This window comes from Myotis lucifugus, unplaced genomic scaffold (genome assembly GCF_000147115.1).
Source record: "Myotis lucifugus unplaced genomic scaffold, Myoluc2.0 scaffold_8, whole genome shotgun sequence".
In the NCBI taxonomy this organism is placed as follows: Eukaryota; Metazoa; Chordata; class Mammalia; order Chiroptera; family Vespertilionidae; genus Myotis; species Myotis lucifugus.
In genome coordinates this window covers 13,895,108-13,921,197 of record NW_005871056.1, presented here as the reverse complement: position 1 = coordinate 13,921,197, position 26,090 = coordinate 13,895,108, and the positions used below count along the sequence as shown (strand labels likewise).

General features: G+C 50.4%; 1 protein-coding gene across 2 annotated transcripts in view; it reads right to left on the bottom strand.

Moving 5' to 3' along the window:
- The window catches only part of VGLL4 (vestigial like family member 4), a 139,387-nt gene that overhangs the window by 5,890 nt on the left and 107,407 nt on the right, over nt 1-26,090 (bottom strand). For both annotated transcript variants that reach the window (XM_006083833.3, XM_006083832.3), the window contains one exon: nt 2,474-2,696. In XM_006083833.3, coding sequence (XP_006083895.1) covers nt 2,474-2,696 — 223 coding nt within the window. The remainder of the gene's footprint in view (nt 1-2,473; nt 2,697-26,090) is intronic.

Here is a 26,090-nt window from a genome sequence, read left to right as displayed (position 1 = left end):
TTGTTTGCTGTTGCCCTCAAGGCCACCCTCTCGGTAACTTTTGTACCTTTCTTTAGAACACTCCATATCCTCAGAGCTGCCATTACCAAACCATGAAGTGGGGTGACACCTTCTGCAGCCTCCCCAGACAAGCCTCTCTGGGAATTTTCCAGCCCCAGTTCCCAGAGTTCTGAGTCACACTTTCCAACGGAGGGAGGAAGGCTTCCCGCGCAGCCCGTCCTGCCTGCCACCCGCGCTCTACTGCTCCGGGAGGCCGGCCTCACCTGCCTTTCCCTTGCTCAGAGCTGCAGGGGACACGCACGCCTCCCCACAGCAGCCATCCTGACTGCTCACAAATGAAACGGAGCTCCTGGACATGGGTGGATGCCTCTGAGCTGCTGGGAACAGGCACAGTGCCCCTCATCTCTGTCCTCAGCTCAGCACCTGGCACAGGACTCAGTAAGTGTCCGAGCAGAAGCTCAGGCTGTGGCAGACCGTCCAGGAAGAGCTCGAGGGACGGTTGCTATGTGAACAAAACGTGTTGACCAGCAGTCAAGGTGGAAGGCAGACTGATAACCATTCTACCACTAACCCGAACCTTACAGCGAAGCTTAGGTCAGTGACCACCATGTTGGGGAAGCCAGAGCCACTGTGCTCATCCCAGGAAAGCTGTTGGCTTGTTCAGTGGCCACTGGCCAGGAATCCCATAGGAACAAGATGGAAACTCAAGGTTCTCACTCCTAGAAAACCTGCTCCCCAGCCCCACAGACAGCTGACGGGTGGGGGCCTCTGCTGGAGTGGGCAGCAGGCACACTTTAGGAGAGGGCTGGGGAGACCATGGTGAGCACAGCGGCCGTCACTCCACCCAGGAGTGCACTTTCCACACAGCAACTGCGACTGGAAACCAACCAGATGACCCTCAGAAGCCTCCACAGAAGCCAAGGGCAGGCAGGGCTACCAGGGGCCGGCCCTGCTCTCCAGGAGGCACTGGAGCTTCCCCCCGCAGCCGCCTCGCTCAGAGACGGGCTTTCCCGTGAACCCACACCCCTCCCTGAGGAACCCCCGCAGCCGTGGCTGTGGCCAGAGGGCTGCATTCCCTGGAGCCTAGAAATAATTCCTACGCCAAACCACCTCCAGTGTGGCTGTCGCCCTAGAAAGCCGGCCTCTGCTCACACATTTCCCGCCCTGGACCGTGAGCTCTTTCCGCTGGGACGTGCCCTGTACACATCTCTGTATCTTGGGAGCTATGTGGAGTGCCTGAGGCGGGTCAGCCCCTAGGAATGTTCAGTTAATGAAGGGCAGTGGTAACTTGGCCCCCTGTTCTTATAAGAACAAGTGGGTGTTTATTGGCACATTAATAGTTAAAACACCACAGTTCAGTTACTTGGTTACCTGGCTCCTCCAACTAAAACTGAGTGCCATGTTTTGCTTCACTAGCTTCCAGCACACTCCCCGCAACCTGGTAGGTGTCCACCAGTTTCATTAAATGAATGAATGAAACACATGGGACAACGATGTCGGGCTCCAGGGTGGGAAGCGTAGGCCCCAGCACCACCTCTGCCCACAAGCAGTCGTCACTGACGAAACCAGAAACGTACCAGGCAGTGCTGGCTGGACTGGGCACAGCTGGCCAGGTGGAGCCGCTGTCAGAAGCCGGGCCTGGGGCAGGGAGAGGAGAGCCTCAGTGGTGTGCTGGAGGGGCCCATCGGCGAGTGGGAGGCTGGGGCCTGGCCGCCTCCCGCACACAGCACAGCCTCCGCTCACGTCAGTCCGTCTGAGCAAGCACTGACTGAGGGGGACCTACTATGTGTCAGACCCCAGAGGCTCAGAGAGAAGGGCCATGGGCTCATGCAGTGATCCCAAGTCCCAATGCTACTGCCTCCTTTTATTATGTATTTCCTCAGGGACCCCATTTTTAAGATTTTTTTCCACCAGGCAAACTGTATTAAGCTATAATTTCCCTGAATGAAAAGCATCCCTATCTGCCAATCACAGGTTTCTGACCAGCACGAGCTAATAGCCATTGTGACCACTGATTTCCTGGGATTCCAGCCCAAAGCAGAGCACCCAGAGGGCTTATGTTGGGCAAGCGTATGGTTGCCGTTAGGGCCCTCACACTGATCCTAACAGAGACAGATCCACCAGGAAGACAGCTGAAAACACAACCTAATCTAGACCAGCCTGGTCTGTGCAAAGAAACTAAACCCCCAAGACATTCAACACCTTGTCCACGGCAGTTAGTCCGAAGAGGTGAGGCCCAGCAGGTGCAGGGAGGCACTAAAATGTGAGGTGGTGTTTGGTAAAAGGGTCCCTCTGGCTGTCGCTGCTGCGGCTCCCTTGGCCCCAGTGCAGAGCCAAGGCTGAGGGTGGACTTACCCACCATCTCTCCCCACTTTCCCCACGGCCTCAGCTCGGTGCTCTCCACCCAGCCCTCAGGCCCCAAGCCCTGAACCCACTGCTGGCCACCAGCCCAAACCCTGCTGCACTGACATACCTGCTGCCGCTCCACCGGGGTCAGCGTGGGCGAGATGCCCGCCGGCCTGCTGGCGTCCATGCTGTTCTTGGTCAGTGCAAGGGGCTGCTCCATGCTGAGGCTGGGGAGGGACGTGTACAGGTGGTTGCCGTGCAGGCTCACGGCGGGGGCCACGGCCCGCTCGATGGGGCTGCGGCTCCGCTCCCGGGGGTCTTTCCGGCAGTCTCCGTTGGCAGTCTTGTTCCTGAGGAAGAGGAATCACTCAGATGGGAATGCCTGCATCTTGTGAATGGCCACATGCCAAGCAGTTCACACACATTATTTCATTTACTTCTTCACCTTGCTGTGGGCAAGTATCGTATCATCATCACCCCCATTTTCTGAGGCTCAGGTCAAACAGCTCACCGACCAGGACGCTAACCTGGGTCGGGGTGACTGCAATGCCCCTCGGTGCCCGGAGCCTGCTCAGCAGCCTGTCCACGCAGGCCACCTGCCTACCCGAGCCTTTCTACAAACACTCCACTTTCCCAGAGTCTAAGGAACTATCCTGGGTGCTCGGAGCCATTTATAAGGATGAAGACCACAATGGTAACTCAGAGGAACCAAATGCCTCTGTGTGCCCGGTCCTGCCCCACAGGTGCTATTAGCTCACTTGACCTGAACAGCACTGAGGGGAAGATGCCGTTACTACCCCTTCCCAGACGCAGAACAAGACTCAGAGCAGCCACGTCGCTGGGCGAAGGATGCCGGCCGAGAAGCAGTGGCGTCTGCTCTGGCTCACGGTGTGCGCACCTACAGGCTCGTCTGAGCGTGGAGAGCCTGCACGCAGCTAGAACCGGAATTCACCAGCAAGCGCCTTCACATTCGGAAAGTCCACCGACTGGTGCTCAGAGGCCTCAGCCACATGCTGAGCGCGTGGCAGGTGCTGTGTGGAACGTGGACAGGATGGTAAACACCCCCTCCCCCGCAAGCTGATGGATCCAGTCTAAGGCAACATCATCTGTGGCAGCTGTTAGAAAACGACACAGCCCAGGTAATGAACGGTAAGGCAGGGCCGACAGAGACCACAAACGCTGTTCCCGTCTCGGCCCAGGTCCCTCCTTCTCCTGTTTGTTCCAGGGGAGTCTCGGCCCCTTCAACCCACCATGTTCTCCTGCTGGCAGAGCAATCTTTTCTTCATGGTAAATGAGCACGCCTTTTAACCAAGAATGTGGTGGATAATGACTTCAGTGACTTTAAGAAATGCAAATTGTTCTCAGCGCTTGAAAGTAGTCATCCTCTTGCCTCAGCAGAGGAGAGGGGAAGAGAGGGGTGTGGGGGGACATGGCGATCTGGTTGCCCACTGTACCCAGGATGTGTCCCGACTGGGAATCAAACCCGAGACCTTCCAGTGCACGGGACTACGCTCCAACCAACTGAGCCACACCATGTGGTCAGGCACAGACAACCGACTTTATAGCACGGAAGCCTGGGCTCGCACACTAAGAACCCAAAGGAGGAAGCAGCACAGCCCACTGCCGCCGCAACTGGCCGAATGTGATCAAATGATTTAGTATTTTATACACACACATGGGGAGGAAAAGGGGAGAGAGACAGGCATGCTGTTTTTCTTTGTGTTTATTTTATTGATTTTTTTAGAGAGATAGGAAGGAAGAGGGATAGAAGAGAAAGAAACATCGACAAGAGAGAAACATTGATCAGCTGTGTTTTGCATGAGCCTGCAACGCAGGCAAGTGCCCTGACCAGGAATCGAACCTTGATCTCTTGGTTCCTGGGTCAATGCTCAACCATTGAGCCACACCAGCCGGGCCAGGCATGCTGTTTTAAACTTCAGAGTCACATGTATCCTTTATCCAGTTTTCCCAATGGTGACATCTGGTAAAACTACTGTACGATACCACAACCACGCTCCTGACACTGAGACAATCCACCAAACCTTACTCAGATTTCCTGTTTTATTTGTATTCATTTCAGTGCTCTCTTTATAAGCAGATCCGACCGAACATATCAAGCCCTTAGTTGTATGTCGGAGGCCTCCAAGGCCTGTCCCACTCTGGTCCTGACCACGTTTCCATCCTCGCCTGGGTTTCATGCCCACAAGCTCATGCTCAGTGGTTACAACAGTCTGCTTGCCATGCCTCTGACTGTATACACGTGCCCCCTCCCCCGACACAAACACACACACACACACACACACACACGTGCATGTGCGCACACAGCCACATGTGTCTGCAGCCTTCGTGCTATGCCCTGGAGTCCAAAATGCCCCATGCAAACCTTTAATAGAGCCCCCAGCACATCATCAATGATTTCTTCACCCTGCACACACTTCTTAAATTATATGATTGTCTAAGCACTAGGCTGTATACCTAAAAACTAGTATAAAAGAGTGTTAAATGTCAACTGTAGTTGAAACTAAAATTTAAAAGTTTCCTTCCAAGTTTGGATAAAATAAAATTGTATGTTTCGCAAGATATGTAAATTGCTTCCCTGACACAATCTTCTCTCCCGTCCCCGAGCCCAAAAACGTAGTTTCTGAAGGCCATTTAATGAATGAGGCAAACTCAGGGGACAGGTTAATGGGCTTCTCAGTCAGAATCATCCTGTCTGATTCAGACTCCAGTATATGCAACCGGCGGTAACTGAGCTCCTGTTCTGTGACAGTTACAGAAAGCAAGACGGCACTACCGCCTGGGGGTACAGGTGAGGGGGTGCGTGCCCGGGAGGCGGGCAGGAGGCTGGAGAGTCACTGGATGAAGAGGCCCAGGCTCAGTAACCACGTCCACGGGAAAGGGATGCCCGAAGGCAGCAGTGAGGTGTCGCAGGGCACACAGCCGACGGGGCAGTGCCACACCCGCAGCTGCCACCTGTGCTCTGCCCAGTCCACGCGGGGCAGGGGGGGGGGCGGGAGAATGGGACGTTGGGGGACGAAAACCAGAAACACGGTCAACCAAAAGCATGACGCAGTGGGGCATCACGGAGCAGACGACGCTGCGAAACACAGAAAGAAAACATCTGAAGAACTCGCTGGTTAATTTTAGTAAAATTATACATTACTCACATTTCCAGCTCGTTTTCCTAGTTCCTGGAGCTTAAAGACAGACATTGTTTTCCATGCCCCCCCCATCCCCCCCGAGTGAATCATACCCGGGCTCCGCTGCTTCCAGAGCATCATGTGCTCCCACGGCCAACAGACCCAAACCACACGCTTCCTGCCTGGGGGACCGAGTGGCCTCCGGGAAAACACGGCCGCAGCCCCGTTAGGGCCTGAAGGGCTCACGGGGGGCTGGACACTCAGCACCACGGTGTCACTGCGGCTCCAGGGCACCCCGGCCCCTCCCTGGGACCTCACACCCATCTGGGAGGCCATCTCCACTGCCAACAGTTTTAGGAGAGAAAATGGGAAGGGAGGGGGGCCAAGTAAAAAGGTGGGAAGAAAGAAAACCCCACTGCCCTTCCCTCCATGACAGAGTGCTCCAGGGAACGCAGCCACCGGCTACCGCTCGGAGCTGAGGAAGCAGACGTGTCTACAGTGTCCGGGGAAAGTCAGCCAGGGCCCACGCGTGAAGCTGAAAGACTCCACCACATGAAGTTTGCTGCACCTGCTGGACCCTCATGAGGATGAGATTCCCGCCCTTACACTCCGGAGCTCTGGGTCTAAAGCAAACCCACGGGAAGGTATTACAGCGTCAACATGCTCGGGCCTTAGTGGAATCCATTAACTATGGACGGCTATTAGCCAAACCAAAGTGAATCTGAATTTGTCCGACAGGGGAGGGTATGCACAGGAGAGGTTTTACTTGGTGCTTTCAAGGAAATATTCTGGGATCCCGTGGGTCCCGTGCGGCAGGCACCTGGCAGTCTCAGGACGAAGCAGGGGCCAGGCCAGCCCCACACCAGCCCCCAGATGCGCAGAACAGCCATGAGATGACAGTGGTCCTGCCCGGCCCCAGACCACGCCTGGCAGCGGTGAACGAAGGTCTGGGAGCAGGGGCCCTGGGCGGTCACAGCCCTGACAGTCCTCCCTCCAACCCACCCAGGCCCCCTTCCTCCCCCCACGGCATTCCCTGCACAGAACCTGCCTGTTGGGAACCTCAGGAGAGTCACACACCTTCAGTCCAACACTGATAATATCAAAGTTCTTAAAGCACCTTTAATTTTTATGAAGCCCCTCAGAGAATATACTTAATGCCACTGAAGTGTGGCTGGAGATGGCTAACATGTCGTACTTTACCACAATTAAAATAGTAACGATTTTTAAAATCTCTATGTATGAAAGGCTAATATGCAAAGTGTCCCCTTAGGAGTTCGACCGCTCGCTATGACGTGCGCTGACCACTAAGGGGCGGCGCGGAACGAAGGAAGGCCCCGGCCAGCAGCTGGGAGGGCCCGATCGGCCCTGATCACCGGTCGAGGCCTAGGGACCCTACCCGTGCATGAGTCCACTGGGCCTCTAGTTAAAAATAAAAAGCATCCCCATGGCCACTACTTACAGAGTCCTTAGGTTCATGATGTGCGTCAGGTGGGTGCCCTGCCCAGGTTTACAGAAAAGAGGACCAAGGTGCAGAAAATGAACACTTAGCCTCAGATCCAGATGGAGGCAGGGCGTCACCTGCCATTCAGCCGTTCTCACCTCAGGGCCTACGACAGCTCTGTATCACCCCCAAGCTTCCGGGAGGCCTTCCTGGCCCCCCAGACTGCAGGGATAGTTAACGGTGAGGACCCTGGACGTGTCTGTGAAGGCACCAGCCCCCAAGGCACACCCGCAGTGAGCTGTGTCGCCTTACTGTCTTCATCAGCCAGCTCCGTGGAGCTGTCCCCAGGGGCAGTCCAGCCGCCCCAGCTGGCCAGACACCTTGGAGGCCCAGGTCTGCAAGCTCTGTCCCTCCCCAGTGCCAGGCACAAAAGTGAGCACACAGCAGGGGTGTGCACAACTATTACTTGAATGCGTGAATTACTGAAGTACAGGTACTGTGCTGGGCCCAGCTAACAGCCTCTGTGGTGAATGAAAAGGGAATTGAGGACATTTCAGAGGAAATTCCCAGCTGGAAAGACTTTTTCTGAAAAAGCAGTGTTCAGGGAACAGTTAAGCATTGGGCACCAGTGGTAGTGAGCTGTTTCCTCCCTTAACTACCTTCTCCAGCTTTTGTTTTCCTCCGCCCACTTCTCGATGTCCCCCAGCTTGTCCAACCTTCACACTCATGGGATGCACGCATCACCCCTTCCTTCTCCTTGTAGCAGGACACTTCACTGCTGCTTGGCCAACCCAGAAGGTTCTTGGTTTGTCTCCAAGGCACCCTGGCCCAGTCTCATCCCTGCTCAGTCCCCACTCCGGACGGGATGTGTGTGTGTGGGGGGCCTGAGCACAGATGCCGACTGCATGTGGAGGTGCTGGGAAATGGACGTGGTGGGGGGGAGCCCTGAGCACAGATGCCGACTGCATGTGGAGGTGCTGGGAAATGGCAGGCTGCGTGTCACGGGCAGGAGGCAGTTGGAAGCACTTGCATCCATGTGTCCCAAAGACACGGAGCCACCCAGGGTCAGCAGTGAAAAGGGGGAAGAGACTGCCTTTCCTTAAGGGCAGAGAAAGACGGTGTTGGGTAAGACAACTATCATGGCTTAATCTCAAATAATCCAGAAAACAGTCACACCTCACACCCTGCCACCATCAAAGGCTCAGGGGAACCCAACCTGAGTGTGCAGGACACGGCCACTGGCAAACACTGTTGCCACAGCTATCCCCCCACATCAGATGCCCCCCATTAACGCCCAGCAAAGGCAGCACCCCCTTCCTGCTAACTCAGATTTCAAAAAAATCAGCCACACAGAACGAAGCAACACCTCATTTGCTCAAACACGTGACGTGACCTGCAGTCCCGGTGAGAAAAGCATATACCACTGCAATATTGCCCTCAGAAAGCAGTGTCCAAAAGAAGAATGCAGAACACGTATCTTCACCCCCATTTTACAGATGAGTAAACTGAGGTTCCGAGAGGTTGAGTAATTTATCTGAAGTAAAAGGATTCTAATTTATGTGACTGACTCCAAAGCCTTTCTTTCGCACCTTCCCCTCTCAGGAGAGAAGTTGAGAAAACTACAAAGACCTATGTACCTACCACCCAGAGCTGAGAAGTGAAACCGCACTATCCTGTCTGCTTCAGACCTTCTCTTTCCTCCTAAAGGAAAGACCGGCTGTGATCAAAGCAGAACAGGATGGAGACAGCCGCTGCCCCTTCTCCCTCCCCTCACCCCCAGGTGCACCTGCTGTCCAGTATTTGGGGATATTCTTCCTCTATGTAAATATATCTATAAATAACACGTAGCCCATTTTAAACCCACGGTATCACACTGTATGTATTGCTTTACAACCATGCTTTCCCCCCCTCACCTGGTGTTGGGGCCCTGCCCATGATCTGACTAGAGATCTAGTTTGCCCATCCTTACTTTGCTGCTGTACAGTATTCCTTCATATGAGCACCCCACAATTTATCCCCCCCCCCAGTGAGGTATCTGGCCAGTCTCTGGGTCCTCCTTACTGTACACAGCTCCATGTTTATACCCCTGTGCCCGTCTCCTGTGCCTGCTGCAAGGTTTCTGAATGCCTCTTGGGTCGTTACCCAGAAGTTACCAGCGTGGCTGAGGATTTGTTCACACATGTGTCCGCCATTCTACTTTCTTCTCTGAATTACCTTTAACTTGTTATGGGTTGAACTATGTCCCCACAAAGATGTTGAAGTCCTAACTTCCTGCCTGCAAATGGAATCTTATTGGTAAACAGAGTCACTGCAGATAATCAGGTGAAGATGAGGTCATTCGGGTAGACCCTCCTCCAATAGGATCGGTGTCCTTATAAAGAGCAGACGTTTGGACAGAGGGACAGGCATGTGCAGAGGAAAGAGGATGTGAGGACATGGGGAGGATGCTATCGTTAAGCCAAGGAAGGCCTGGGCAGAGCCTTCCCTCAGCCCCCGGAGGAAACCAACCTGCTGACACCCTGATCCAGGCCCCAGCCCCTGAGCTGAGAGACAACACCTTCCTGTTTAAACCACTCACACTGTGGTGCCTGGTCATGGGAGCCCTAGAAAACTAATACAATTTCCACGGCCTTTTTTTTTTAACCCCACTGCTGTATACATTGTTGGATATTGTCCACACCCATGTTTTTTCTGCCGTATTTGTATTAATCCTGCCCCCCCCTCACCCCCACCAAAACTGTTTCAAGTTTCTTCTGGACATTTTTCAACAAGGTCCCTAAGACCCACTGGCCCTCAGGGGTGCAAGCCTGCCATGGTGAGGCACAGTTACGCACCCAGGGAAGACAGCAGGAGTCGAGACCAGTGTGTGAGGCCTGGCCTGCCAATCAGACACTGAAGGGCCAGCTGCCCTCCCCACCCAACTTCTCCTGCAGGTGCAATGCAGAAGCCAGGAAAAGGCATCCCACCGCTCCCTACACACAAGAAGGAACATTTTGGATGCATGAATGAATGAATGAATGAATGGGCAGATTTTTTATTATTATTCCTGCACCCGTGGGCCCACTGATAACAAATACCCCGAGACCACAGCCCAACTGTGAACTGACCACCGCATTCATTCAGTGCTTGGGCCAAACCTCGGAAGTGCCCGCCACCATTCCCGTGGTGCATGGAGGGAAGGGGACCCAGACACTCAGCCCAGAGTCGAGTGGCTGGTAGGTGATGGGGTTGGGGCCTCAAATCATGCCAGCCCTTCCTCTTCTGCCGAAATTGCCTGCAATGGTTTCAGAAGCAGCACATTTCTGCGGGGCTGGAGGGCAAATCGACAAGACAGGACAGTAAGAGGAACCGCATGGGTTATGTGGCCTCTTCTCCGTAACTGAGTCAAGGTTTTCCAATGAACGCGCTCTCCAGAGTGAGTGGCCCTGACGTAGCATAGTCCACGCAGCCTCCAGCCTTGAGAAACCTCACCTCCCTCGTCCCTCCTGCAGTTCGGCCCTAACCAGCGTGCTGTGTGATGTGCTCCCACCACTCCTGTCGTCCTTCCCGAGACTGGAAGGAGCTCCGGGGGAGGGGTCTCCGCTTTCCTCCAGCGCAATCACCACGCGGATGTGCTCGAGGAACCCGGGCGCCCAGGAGCCCTGGCCCGCCATCGGGAGCCACAGGGGGGCACTCAGGCAAAGCTCTAGGTACCCAAACGTGAGCCTGGGAGATAGGGCGCTGCGACACGATTTTAGTTAGCAACTCGCCTGAAACAACGTATCCTTTCCCGTCTCGGAGCCTCGGGGTCCTTACCACCTGCACCATTTGCCTTGTGAAGCGGTGGCTGCCGGAACAGGCCTCCGCGGGCGGCTCCTTTCTGTGCCCGGTTTCCTCCCTTGGTTACCGAGGGTCATTCCTGGAGTAACTGCCTGCCGTCTGCTGGGATCCCTTACCTCCCCTCCCCCTCACCGTGGGCCTAAAAGCCAGGCAACCGGGTCTGCTGGGAGGATGTGTAAAGGGAGAGTCCCCAGGCCGCGTGAGTGCAGTGCCCGCATCTCCGGCTTCCAGACATGGTATTTCCTCGGGAGAGCAGGGCTTCCCGCCGGCCGCCGACCCAGGAGCAAGACCCGCCCGCAAGTGGGCCTCAGAGCAGAGCAGAGCTCCTACACGCTGCGGGAAGACTCACATTTCTGCATTGCTCAACTCTAAGTAAAAAAAAAATTTTGTTTAACCAGTTTTCTTTGACTACAACTGTCTGCACATGTTTTCCATCATTAGCTGAGACAAGAGGAAAAAGTAAAGTCTGAGAAACGAGGTCAACCCTGAGAACAGGATTGGAAAAGCATCTGGTCTGCCCACGTTAGCACCTGCGACCACGAAGGCAGTGGGCTCCCCCGTGTGCACCACACACCGCACGCCCACATGCGTCCACTCAGAGTCTTCACATGAATGGAGATGTTGCTGAGACTCATCAAATACAAGTTAATTTAAAATTCCTACTGCTGCTAAATGTGTGGTCATTTTTGTCACTATGTATCCTCTCAATAAGTGATGTAACAAATGCAACCACCATCATACTTTGGGCATTAACTAGAGCCGCTGCACCGGAGGAGGGATGGAAACATGGCATCTTCCTTCTGTAACTCAGCTACAATGTCTGAGGTGGGCAGGGACCTTCTCTGCACAACAGACATACCAACATGGCGACACTCAGCTTGGCTATCCCTTAAGGACCACATGATACACCTGGGATGAGGAAGGACCGAAGCGAGGGATTTGCCCAATGAGACCACCCGCCGTCCGGAGCCAGCTTTTAAATCAGTGGTTCCCAAACTTATTTGGCCTACCGCCCCCTTTCCAGAAAAAATATTACTCAGCCCCTGGAAATTAATTTTTTTTAAATTTTAATAGCAGTTACTCATTGCCCCCAAATGCACCTGTGGCCATCACCACCCCCCTGGATCGCTGCAGCGCCCACCGGGGGGCGGTAGTGCCCACTTTGGGAATCACTGTTTTAAATGGACAGTGTCTGCACCAGCTTTGCTGGGGTGACCAGAAGCTCAGTTCTTCCTGCTGCCCCCCAATCCCTCCCCCCGCCCCCCCCACACACGCCCTCAATCTGATTCTAAGATCCACTGGTGAAGGCTTCCTTGTGCTAGCAAAGTGTGGAACCCGCTGCTCAGGAAGCACACGGAACTCACTCCCTTCCTCAATCACCCACCAACCAGCCCCAGACTCGGAAAGAAGGGGCGTTACTTTCCAGACAGGCCTGGAGTGAAGCAAACCAGGGAAGGGGATGCTCCGCACAGCGCACTGCCCAGACGTTTCCATAGTCAGGGTCCGCCGTGGTGCCTGGCACACAGGAACCACTTTATGTCTGAACCAACCCAAAGCAAACCAGTTCTGGGGGAAAACCAGCACCAACTGGTCTGAACAAGACAGAGGCACTCATGAAGCTCGAGGGCAGCACCTGGCCGAGGGGTGGCCGAGGGGTGGCCGAGGGGTGACCGAGGGGTGGCCGAGGAACCACCCAGCCATGCAACCCCCAGTCGTCATTTCCGCTGCATTCTTCTGGTTTGCTGCCGAGCCAACTTTCATAATTCCATTCCAGTGCTTTTGACGGCTCACTCTTAGCTTTTACTCCACATTTCGCAGCAAATTGCTGGAAAACATTATAAAACCGTCAAGGTTGGGTGCTTTGTCCTCCTCACAGGAAGAGGGTTTCCTGGTGAAATGGCGGTGAATAAAGGGGAGGGACGCGGGATCGCAGGGCCCCTCGGATGCTACCCACACGGCACGTACTTCCTCCCTAAGCAGTTCACTCAACTATTGAACCTTCAATACAAGTTCTTCCTCATAATGAATGAAACCCGCTTTCCTGTAGGATTCTTGGTTCAAAGTGCAGTCCTTTGGGAAAATCTCAATGAAATCCATTTCGTCTTCCAACTACTAGCCAACTGCTTCTACGTCAGCTCTGCCATGCCCAGAATTCTCTTCACCAATCGAGAATCCCTCCAAATAACCCCAATACCAGACCCCCCCACCCCGTCCTGTCACCCACCTCCTCGTGGTCTCCAAATTAATATTCATCTCCAGATGCAACGTAAAGAACAGCGCACACAAGAAAAGATCACACTCCCTTCCATTTATGGCAGCTTATTTCGAACCAGAAACCAGGGCATAGGTCTAACAAGCAAGCACTAAAATAATCGGAATACAACATTCGAAATCAGGATTATTCCAGGACCTGCAGTCAACTGTGACCCCACCGTCCACAGCACCCCTCGAGATGCCAACAGTGACTCCTGCAGCCTGTCACACAGTAGGTGTGGCCACCTGCGATCCCCCGCTCAGCTTTTTTCTTTTAATTCCCCTATATCTGTGACCCCCGTACTGGCTGGAGATATAGATGAGTTACTGTATATATCTGCATCACACATGCATGCATATCGGAGACAAACTATCAAATTTCCTTCCTGTGCTATTTACTGTGTTGCAATTCCCTCCTCCCTCGCTTCTTCCCCTCCCCGCTCCCTGCAGGCACCAGACACAATCCCATTTCTATACCTGAGGGCAAGCAGGCACCCCACCCCCACCATGGGGGTGATAACCAAATTGTTTTGTGGACTTGTTGATATTAGAGGATAACCTCTAACTCAGTACATTTATTCAACACTAAACAAAAATTAGAAAGCCAATTTTCCTTTTAAAACTGCCCACCTACCCTGACTAGCATCAGAAACTTGGCAGGCAAAATTAAATTATTGAGTTAAGTGATGATTATAACTAAAAAGTTTGTGAGTATAGTATTGAGTATATAAAATGGTTAAATGGCCATCTAATAAAAGATATCGAGGCATCTGCCAAATATTTTTTAAAATAGTTATCACTTAATATTAAATTAACTTCTGTAATTATTTATTATAAAATTGTTATTAAAGGGCCTTCCATCCGGGAGGAAATCATGTAGTGCACTACTTTCCTCTGAGCTGAACCCCATCTTTCCAAACACTAGTGCAGCGGTTCTCAACCTGTGGGTCGCGACCCCTTTGGCGGTCGAACAACCCTTTCACAGGGTCGCCTAAGACTATCCTGCATATCAGATATTTACATTACGATTCATAACAGTAGCAAAATTACAGTTATGAAGTAGCAACGAAAATAATTTTATGGTTGGAGGTCACAACATGAGGAACTGTATTTAAAGGGCCAGAAGGTTGAGAACCACTGCCCTAGTGGAAAAGGTGGCTAAGGCAATTTTTTCTTTACTTAGATTACATAATAGGCGCTGATTTGAATTAAAGACTATTTCAAGGACCCCCAGGTGGTCAAAAAAGCTCCTAACATATCGACAACTGACACAAATTACTAATCAATTTCTATTCCTAAAGCAAAGTTCCAAGGGACCTAAAAAAAACAATAATGCTGATGGCCTACTTCATTTTTCTCTGAGTTATAAAATCCATTTCTTTACAATTCTTCTCATTTTCAAATTCTTCATAGGACTCAGAACTGGCTTTCTCTAAGCTGTCTGCTTAGCTTCACTGTAATATCTCTAACATCGAAGTGGCCCCTGCCTATTAAAATCATGTTTAGTCCCAAACTTGGAACCCTGAAAATGAGGGAGAAAAGGAACCCGGGGATTCCACTCAACACTGAAATGGCATTTCCCCGCCCCGACCCCCAAACTCTTGAGTTGGGCAATTCTAATAATGCTTTTAGAAAATCCAGAACGACCATCCCCCAACACTCCCAATGACACACACTTTCCTTTTCATGAGCAAGGTCTTCCAAAACCAAATGGTGATGGTGAGTCCTAACTACCCTTTAAATTAAAATTACCGCCCCCAAGAGTCATCACCCTGTGACTGCATTATTAGGCACCAAATATCACATCCTGGGAGAGAGGAACTTCTGTCCTCCAAGCTGCTCACTTCCTCCCAGCTTGAGGATGGACCACAAAGGCTAAACCCTGCTTTCCATTCTTTTGGGTAATAGACTCATTATTGTTTGTCAGCTGAACTAAATAAAGTTAATCATTAGTCCTAAGAAGGTATTTTAATTTACAGTGGTACAATAAACATAAAATTCATCATTTCAGTCATTTTTAAGTGTACAGTTCGGCAGCATTAAGTACATTCACGCTGTTGTACAACCTTCTAACTCCTGTCTCCCCTCCCCTAGCCCCTGGCAGCCATTATTCTACTTTGTCTTTCTATGCATCTGACCCCTCACAAAGTGCAATCATACACGATTTGTCCTTCACTTATCACCACACCCTGGCAGTGTATCCACGCTACAGCTCGGGCCGGAGCGTTGTTCCTTCTTAGAGGCCGAGGAATAGTGCACTGTGTGTGCCAACCACGTGGTGTGTATCTGGATGTAGTGATGGGCACCTGGGCTGCTTCCACCCTCTGGCTTCTGTGAATGCTGCTGCTATGAACGGGGGTGAACAAGTATCTCTGTGAGACTCTGCTGTCCGTTCTTTTGGGTATCTATACCCATAACCAGACTTGCTGGGTCATACGGTAATTCTATGCTTACTTTTTAGTCCTTAGATGTTCTGACACATCAGTGGCGGTAAAGCAGGTTGGAGCAGGGTGCCGTTTGCAAGATGTTTGTCCCTCTCTACTAGCGAGAAATAAGAGGTTTCCGAAAGGTTGGGTCTGACCCACCACAACAACAAAATGCAAGTCTCTGTAAACACAGCCCAAGTGGCTCATGAGAGAAATGCTCGTGAACAATGTAAACATTTGACATAAAAGTTAAATAAACAAAACGCATCCATCGCCAGTTCACTACAGTCGGCAGACACAGGCTCACGGTCAATGAGGCGGCAATCAGCAGTGAGCGTGGTGGAGACTCACAAGCTGCACACATACTTGTGGTTCTCATTTCTCACCATGGGCCTTTAAAAATTACTTCGAGTCATCAAGGACGGCTAATGTTAATAATATGTAAGTAATAACTACCATTCGTATAACATTAGCGGACGGTTTTACACAAAGTGCTTTGCACATATATTATCGCCAGCAGATCTTCAATCTGCAGCTCCTCTGTGCTGCCCAGAAAACGTGTTTCTCAGATGATGGGACTGAAAGCCGGCCGTACCGATCTGTGCAGGCAGGTGAGACATGGCTCCCGCGGTCCGTTACTTGGCTCTCCGTTTTACCCTCAGCTTCACTGCAGAGCAAGGAGGGGAGGGAAAGGGCGGGAGGGGTGGCTGCTCTGCGGAGTCACTTTACAAGTTCCCGAGAGATTAAACAAAAGCACTCATTTTCTATTAAATGTGAAGGATCTCTCGGCGTCTAATGGATCTTGTGCGCTCAGACAACTCAGAAGAGGGACTCAAGTAAAATTTCCATGGAGGGAAGTGGTCAAATAGCTGAGGTCAAAACCTCTAGACTGCAATTGTGGCCAAGTGCTTTTATTCCCCTTGTAATTTTCTTTAAGAATAAATGCTAAACCTAAAACATACCCTCTTCTGGAGGGGATCCTGGCAGCTAAACTCAGTGGGAAGAAAAGGCACCCTCTACTCCCCAAATCAGCAACCACTCAAGCCAGGCGCCATTGTCTGGAGGTGGTCACATGATACCCAAGCCTGGCAATCACATGTCAGCCATCACCTGAAACTGGGTTACTCTCAGCCCATGAAGGAAACAATTACCAGTGTGGTGAACCCTCCCAGCTCACACGTGCCATCGGCGGCCAGCCTGCAGCCCCGTGAGCAGCCCCCTCTCTCCTGTACCTGACGTGGGATCTGATTGGGACGGGGTGCCATTCGGGGCGCGGGGTGAGGGATGAGAGGGGAAAATCACTGCTGTCCCTTCTGAGCAAAATCAGCTCTACCTCTCCCGGCACTTGCTGCCTCGCAGTTTAAATTAATTACAGCTGAAAATACAGGGTTGCCATCTGGTTTGAAAAAGCAAGGATAAGGGAATAAAATGAAAGGGTTTTTGGTACTAACCTCACTTTAATCATTGCCAAAGAGCATGAAGACAGCCCAGCGTCCTCCCACAAGAAAGCCTTGGGCCTCACAAACTTGGCAAGCAGGCCCAGGCACAAAACTGGAGAGGCGGGACGCCTGTCAGAATAAAAGTCCCCGGCCGGCCGGAGGGAGCCGTGCAAGGTAAGGGGCCTGCCCGCCCCGGGCTGCAGGGGAAGTTTCCTCTGGGTCCTGGGATAGGTTAGCGACTCCTGGGAGGGTTTCTTTACAGAGGGCGACTTGCCAAAAAGCGTTACACGCATCATTACAGTTCCATTTTGTGAGAAACGAGGTCTGCTGTCAGAATTATAGTATGTGATTTCCCCTTTCTTTGTTTCTCCATCTTGCATAACATCAGGCTTTTATAAAACTCCAAAATTAAGGCTAAACAAAACACCTGAGAGGCAGGCTGCTGGGGAAGGCAGCCAGCTCTGCCGGAACAATGCATGCAACTCCGCGGCGCCCTCGCCACCGGCCCCTGCAGAAGGAATGTCAAAAATCCCTCTTTTTCCTCCGCTGCAGCCACAACTACAGTCTCCCTTGTGTTTTGTAGGGAGCAACTTCCTGCTGCTTTCCTCCCACCAGCAGAATCCTGGATGAGAGGCGCTTTTCTGTTTGGACTCTGGGGCTGCAGAAAATGCTGACTGCAGGGCTAGGGAAGGCAAGGTACCACAGCAACCCTCGGTTTGGCGTGGTGGGCTGAAGGTGGGCGCAAGAAAACGCCGAGTCTGCAGCTTCCTTAACCGCTTCCCAGCATCAACCAGCCCACAGAAGTGAAGCATCCGTCAGATTCTCTGTCCGATTAAATTAACGTTTCACGGCCCGCTGCTGAGTCCTTTTCAACCAGAGGAGTTTTGCAAATAAAACCTATTATGTACCTGAGTCCAGGTGCTTTCAGAAAGTAACACCCACCGAGGCCCAGCGGTGTTTCCTGAAATAAACTCTGATCAACCGGTCACAGTCTTTATAAACCAGAGATCAGAATTGTCACAGAGAAGATTACGGAGACAAGCATTTCTATTCTGGGGGAAAACACGTTTTCAAACCAAAAATGATGCAAAAGTTGTCCAAACCCTGCCCGGACGGAATCACTGTCTATAGCAACAGTGTCCATAACACTCGCAATCTCAGGAGTGTAGCTTTCGAGTAAATGGCACATCTGTCAAACCACAGGAAACATCTGGCAAAATGGTTAAATAAAAACAGAATTTCAACTTTTGATTTCACAGCTTGCTTACAGTACCCAACAAGAGACTATTAAAACAAATACCCAAAGCTTTCTGACCACTCACCGTGCTCAGCGTGATAGTGAAACAACCATGTCCCTGAGTGGGAGCGGGGAGAGAAAGCAGACGAGGCAGGAAAGGCCAGCTGCAATCCTATTGTTTTCCTGTGGAGGCGGCAGGGCCCCTGTTCTCACAGGGACTGTGGCCACAGCCTTCCGAGGGCCAACCCCAGAAACTTCCTCAGGGCCCGTGGTCGGCAAACTGTGGCTCGCGAGCCACATGCGGCTCTTTGGCCCCTTGAGTGTGGCTCTTCCTAAGCCTTAGGAGTACCCTAATTAAGTTAATAACAATGTACCTACCTATATAGTTTAAGTTTTAAAAAATTTGGCTCTCAAAAGAAATTTCAATCGTTGTACTGTTGATATTTGGCTCTGTTGACTAATGAGTTTGCTGACCACTGCTCAGGGCTGACTCCTTCGCACACGCCCACATCCCCCCGTGCCACCAACCAAGCAGGCACTCAGGAAATGATGGGTAAGTGAACTCATGAAGATGCAAACAATGCGTTCTCTTCATTCCACAGCAAACATGCAGTAAGCACATACGGTCGTCCTGCCATCAGCACACAGCCTAGGTATGTGTCACAAGCTCCTAGCTGACACTTCCGGTCCCTGTCAGCACACTTAAGAAGCCTTTTCCTTTAAAGAAAAGATTGAATGATTTAACCAATGCCAAATTTTTAAAAATCTGTATCTCAAAAGCACAGTAAAATTGAAAAGCAAATAACGAATTAGGAAACTGGTTATTTTCCTAACATCTGAGAGAGGATCCTTAACATGTAGAGTGGTAACATATTAATAGAAAGAAGATGGAACACCATATTTTTTGTTTTTTAGGAAGAGATATAAACAGTCACAAAAGAAGAAACCCAAATGGCCAATAAGTATGAAAAGATCGCTCAAGTTCCCTACTAGCAGAAAGGGGGGAAAAGGCAAGTTATCACACAATGATTCTCCTATGAAACTTGCAAAGATTAAACACACATGATAACAGCCACCTTTCTGATGATGTAGGGTGACAGGCACGTGCTTACAGTGGCTGGTGGGAATGTGAATCAGTAAACCTACTAGATACCAAGTGGCAGAAAGCACAAATGGGTGCCCTCTGACTCAGGAATTCCACTTCCAGGAACATGGGAAAATGAGGTATGAACAAGGACGGAAATACAGAGAAAGCCCTAAAAATTCTGCAAATGACAGCGAAACATAGAAACAAACCAAACATCTGCATTTGTTAACAAGTTCCTTTGGTTACAAGCAACATAAAACAAGGCTGGCTAGCTTATGAATAAAAATATGGGCGAATTTATGGGAAGGATACTGTGCTACATTTCTTGGAAATGAAGAGTTGAACAACCAATCCCTGAAAAAGGAAATAAACGAGGTGGCCCTGAGAACCTGAGCAACGGGAGGTGGGAAGAGTTCCATGCTCCTGTGACACGCTCCCCAACGCCTGCTCCTGCTCCAGCTGCCTGCCCTCGCCCAGCACCGGGCAAGATGCTCAGCTGGGAGACCCCACCGCCAGCCCCTCCAACTGTCGCCCTCACTGACCACGAGAACCAGCGTCACCTTTCTAGGGCCTACATATACAGCTGACCCTTGAGTAACGTGGGGTTAGGAGCACTGAGCTCCCCCCACCAAACGTAGAAATCCTGTAACATTTTTGACTTCCCCCCAAACTTGACTAATAGCTTACTGTTGACCAGAAACCTTACCAATAACATCAACCACCAATAACATTTTGTAGGTTGTATTACATACTGTATTCTTACAATGTGGTGAACTAGAAGAAAGAAAATGTTATTAAGAAAATCGTAAGAGAAAACATGTACATGTAGTTTATGCATTCATGACATACCTTTTTCTTAATTTTTTTCATTATTTCTTAGCTATGTGGTGCATCTGCAAGTTTTTTCAAATTGTCACAAGTCTCCGAATACAGTTCCCAATCCATTTATTAAAAACAATCTGTGTGTAAGTGGGCCCATGCAGTTCAAACCCGTGTCATTTAAGGGTCAACTGTATACCCATCTCCACTCACCGCGCCCTAAAAAAGTTACTAACATCAAGTCTTAAAAATTCTGAAACTGTTTTTGTTAGATATTATATGTGCCGCTAAAAATTAGAACACACACACACACACACACACACACACACGCCACCAGTTCTCACAGTCAGACTTCACCTGAGTTTCAAATGAGTTATTTCTAAGTAAGAAACTAGGGATCTTACAAAAACGCAATCTACTAGGGTTTGATTGGGGTTTGTAGATTTAGGGAGAAAAGGAACAAGGTATGGGGCTCCACTATACCATGAGTAAGTGAAAATACTGTGTGTGGGTTGTTGTTGTTGTTGTTTTTTAAGTAAAACTGTTAGAATTGTTGGCTAGAAACAGAAATGAGCCTTGGGCGCAGTAATAAAAATGTATGAAAAGGTGACTTAACTTATCTTAGCGCAGACATGAAAATTTTAATTGGTTCCCTAGATCTCAACCATCTTGTCATCCAAACCCTTTGCCTCTTTTTTCAACATGACTTCCCCCGCTTTCCCTTGTTTCTGTTCCCAAACTCACACTTCCCACCACACAGTAACCACACACACATCCTGAACACTTCATTTATTCATCAGAGACAACGTCATCCCTCCCAGGGTTGACAGACACTCTCCCCACCATTGGTCCGACTGGCTGACACTCCAGGGCAGTCCGTGTGGGTCCCTGCTCCCCTTACCACCACCACCCACCCCCACAAAATGGGAATAACTATTCTAGATTAAAGATCTCTAAAAGACACGACAACCCAACCCAATGTGTGCTTTGTAACTGAATCCTGAATTTAAAAGAAAACATCTATAAAGGGCATTGCTGAATATATCGTATATTAGATCATATCATTGTCTACAACACACATAAAAGAAAAAGCAAATATGGCAGAATATTAGCAACAGGGGATTCTAGTAAGGATATATTACTCTGCTCATTATATTAGTTCAATGTTTCTGTAGGTCTGAACTTTTTCCAAAATAAAAAGTTGGGAGGGCGGCGGAGGGAGAGAAGGATTCGAATCGTATTATCGCCAAATCTGGACGGAATGTCTAGAATGATCTCACTTACAGTAGAGGTGATGTGGGATGTTGGGAGGCCCTGAAGAGTCTTCAAAAAAGCTGACAAGGGATGTGAAGAGGAACCTGTGTGGTGGAGAGGAGCATGCCATACACATGAGATGCCATGGGCAATGACAACGTTGGTTTCAAATATCAGCCTCAAATCAAAGTCAAGAGGTAGGTTAGTTCAACAACCCACACTGAATTGTGAGAGCTGTTTCTCACACTCTGTGTAGCTTACCGAAAGGCATATAGTAGCAGAAATTTAAATAAATTATTTTTAGATTTAACCATGGGTAAGGAGTCTTTAGACAACTGACAGTCCAAGGAGATGACCTACTATTGAGTAATAATCCTGGGGAAGGGAGTTCGGGACAGATCACCAAAGTCCTTGAAGGGCACCCTTAAAGAACTTGAATTTTACATTGTAATCAAAGAGCAGCCAGAGCCGTGGCCCAACAACAGACTTTGCCCTGTCCACCAAACAGGCTCTCAAGAAATACCTGCTTTCAACAACGTCTCCATTCCCAAGATACACAGTTAGCCCTTGAGGATGTCTGTGTTTCAAGCACTTAATTTGCTCAGCCTACCACAAAATGATGCAGTGTCATCACCAACGTACGGGAACTAGGGCTATTAGCAATGCAAGCCCAGAGTTATCACACACAAATAAAATAAACACGACGACTCTATTCGAAAATAGTTGGAAAACACTTTGGCTATGAGAACTTTTTAGGGAGATTTGAAAAACACCAGAAGTAGTAAACACTTGGGCAGAGATCTGTTTGCTTTTCTAGTATGAACAGATCTATTCTTTGGGTGGCTTTCCACCCAATGGCCATCTCTCTGTGAGGAGCACCCCACTGAACTGAATTTCTCATTTCCATAAACCTTACCTATGTTCACACCAAGATGGGAGCAAGATGCATAAGAAGAAACATAAACAGAGGAGTGGAAAAAACCCATTTCATTCATACCAAAAAAATCTGAAGGCTTGTAACTCAGAGTCAACACTGGGATAGGATCATCTGATCCAAAAAAAGCATCACAGCTGGGCTAGTGACTCAGACTGTAAACTCTGCATTTGCCCAGGTACCAGGGGTGTGCACTGTCCTGTGTGGGGAAGGCAGGCAGTGGAGGTAGTGGTGGTGGGACTCTCTCTGTTCCGAACTAGACATCAAGGCTGTAGGGTAAAAATGGAAGCCGTGGAGCCACTCAGGTTTAATTGCCTGTTTACTTGAAAGGAATTCTTTCCCAAAGGGAAGAGTGTTTTGACAGTGATCTCATAGTGACTCCTTTTTCGTTCAAGCATTTACTCAGCATCGAGAAGGTGTCGGGCACTGTACTACGCTGGGAGTAAGTGGGACAGACATGAGTAAGACTCAGCTCATGGCCTGGAGGAAGGTGCAGTCTGGGAAAGGGGACAGAGACAGATGGGCACGTGATTACACCAAAGTGTCATCATCTTACACAAAGAAGTGTTCCTCTCGAAGCAGAAGGAACCGCCATTTGTCAAGAGGAGGAGGCAAGGAACGTGCATGAGGACAGGAGTGCGGGCGCGCGGGCTCCCATCCGCAAGGCGGAGCTCACTGAGGGGCAGAGACTCTGTGGACGGGGTCTGTCCAGTGTTTCCGGGAGCTGACTGGGAGCCACAGGAGAATTCCAAGCACAGAGTAAGACTTCAGAAATACTTCCAACATTGAAGTGCCAAGACCAGTATGGAGGGCGCTGCTTTGGAAATGGGGGTCCAAAGTATGGCCTGGGCCAGGTCCTATGTGGAAAACACTTCACAACCCTGGCCGGTTTGGCTCAGTGGATAGAGCGTCGGCCTACAGACTTAAGGGTCCCAGGTTCCATTCTGGTCAGGGCACATGCCCGGGTTGCGGGCTCAATCCCCAGTAGGGGGCGTACAGGAGGCAGCCAATCAATGATTCTCTCTCATCATTGATGTTTCTATCTCTCTCTCCCTCTTCCTTCCTCTCTGAAATAAATAAAAATATATTTGAAAACACTTAACAGACTGACTCCCCAAGGTGTGGCAATGGATTAGATCTGGGAGATGAGACAGAAGGAGGAAGGAGGTAACTTCCAGGCAACTGGAAAGTCAGCTGTCCCCTCATGAAGAGGGAGGACAGATGTGGGAAATGCTGGAAGGAGGAAGGAGTCACTAAAATCAAATCCACTGGGGCAGCACTGAGCTGGCGGTCCACACACAACGCCTACAAGGCAGGCGGCTCTCTGGTTTGAAGATTAGGTTTTGGCTGGACGTCAAGGTTTGGGGATCATCCACCTGTAGTGTCATTCAAGCCATGAGCTGGGGTGTCACTTCATTGGAAGGGTCTGCACAGTGAGGACCGAACTCTGGAGAATGGAAGCAAGTAAGGGGCCATGGGACCCAGGAGAGACGAGGGTACCCAAACAGGGTAAGGGACTGCAGGTTTCCCCGGAGATCAGCAGGTCACAGGTGAATGAAGGAGAGAAGTTTCAATCCAATGGCTGGCAGGGATCACAGCACTGGATGGTAGAGTCGACATGGAAGTGGAGGTAATCTCTCCAGAACCAGCTCAGAGGGAAGGAGAGAAGTAGAGCTGGAATGTGAGGGCTTAAGGTAAGGGAAGGCAGGGCCTTCAGCTTCCACCACTTCTCTGGCCTCAGTGAATTTCCCTGAAAGCCCCAGGCATGAAAGATGGCGCCCAACAATCCCAAGTCAAGAAAGTATACAATAATTTCATTACAATAGTTAACTGTGCAGCACCAGGCTTTGTGAGTCTGAACGTTGATAACAGGATTTTGAAATCAAGTAAGATGTTCACTTTGTCGGGCAGTATGCTCCCTGGATTAGTCCCAATAGGTCTCATGACACAGAGACAAAGCACTGCCTGGCCAGTTACAGCTGAGAACCCGGCGTTAACCGGTGCTTCCGTGCACAGGCAGCCCCGGGAGAGCCGCTCAGGTCCTTCCCAAACGTCGGCCAGAGGACACGCTTCTTCCTTCAAACATCTGAGGCGAGCGTGTGCTGACACAATCTGCGGGCAGCGGCGCTTTGAATCCCTGAGGGTGTCACGTGCGACCAAAGGAACTTACCCCGAGAGTCAGAAAACCCCACAGCCATGCCTCGATGGGCTCCAGGGCAGGAGCAAACTTAGGGAAGCAGAGATTCCGGCTCTCCCACCTGCTTCTGCAACGACCCGACCTCGTGAGAACAGGTTTGTTTCTTCCACCTGGCTTTGACCCACTTTCTGAAGCTGGTAGCTATGTGGAGCCATTACTTGTATTTCTGAGGTCTCTTCAAGGAAGGGAAGGCAAGAGGTAAGAAGTCAGAGGAGAGTGTGGTAGCGAACTTTTCCTTCTGTTCTGTAGCCCGTTTCTCCTCTGTCGGGGCTCTGAGGGCTTGGATCCAGAATTCAGATTCTTTGTTTGGCAAGGTTTCTAGCTACTGCCAGACCCAGAACATTATTACTGCAACATTAAGTTCTCTAATTATGCTGTAGAGGCAATCTGTGAAGAAATTTCAAAATGAAGAGGGGGGAGGAGAGGAAGGGAGAAAAATGAATGCGTGTGTGTGTGTGTGTGTGTGTGTGTGTGTGTGTGTACCCAACGATTTAGCAAAGAAGATAGAGACCAAGTGCTGGCATTTATTAAATAAAAACAACATTAGACATAGAACACAGGGCTTGTAAACTCCCTCGTTCTGTTCCAGCTGCATGTAGCACAGGCAAATGACTGATTTACAAACAAGATCCCAGCGGAAAATAAAAGCACCCCCAACACACACACACACACACACACACACACACACAGAGGCACAGTTCTCAGCATTCCCGTCTGGTCCTCAGTCCAATCTACTGAAGTGACAGCATGTCGTAGACGTTCAGGACAGGCCGGCTCTGCACTGCTGAGAGGCCTGCGTGGTCATCAAGCAACACCCAGATTAATCCTCTCACTGTGTATAAAAATAGCCGCCATGTGTGCTCCCAGCGCAGAAGCATCTTCGTGAAAACAGGGCTCTGAGAAGAGCCGGTGCTCAGAGAATCCGGGCGGGAGGGGGGCCCGGGCCGTTCTGTTTCCTCAACTTTTGAACAAACACCTTTGACCTAATCCATAAATCTCAAAACACTCCTTTTTTAGATGCTAGTGTGTCGTTTTAGAGTGACCTTTCGCATGGTAATGAAAGCCCTGACATATCCCAAATGTTCTTTCACTCCTCCGTGTTCAAGGCTCTCTTTTATAACCTTTGTGACAGGAGATGAGCGCCACCGAGGTCCCCAGCGGGGACAAGAATAGACAAAGGACGACAGTCCCTTTTGTTCATCTTCTTTGACGCTTGGCACTCTTGGCATTTCTTCACTCTGTGTTATTTGGCCGGAAAAATGCCAGTAGCAGGATGGTTATCTGCCTTTCCAGCGCTCGGCAAAGACTCTTAAGGCAGCAGTGATGCCTGCTGGGAAAGGCTGATGTCAGCTCTCGGGAGCACAGCTCCCTGCTCGGATAAGGAGGCCTTTGTTTTCGGCTCAACTGTGAAAATGAGAAAATGCCTCCAGCCCGACAAACAAGAAACCCACACAGGTAGGCCTGTGACCTTCACTTAAAGGTACCACACTTCCCTAGCAAGACACGTGCATGTCACACACAGATGCGCCCGTCACGTCACAGGAGAAGCCGGCTTCATTTCCACCCTGTCCGGGCCGACCCTCAGCCCCAGCGGGAGCGAGAGGGGCAGAGTCACCCTCACATGAAGCCGTGCTTAGATCACACCTCCCTTTACTAAAGACCCAGGCTCCCTTCTCGTTCATGTTTTTAAGTAAACAG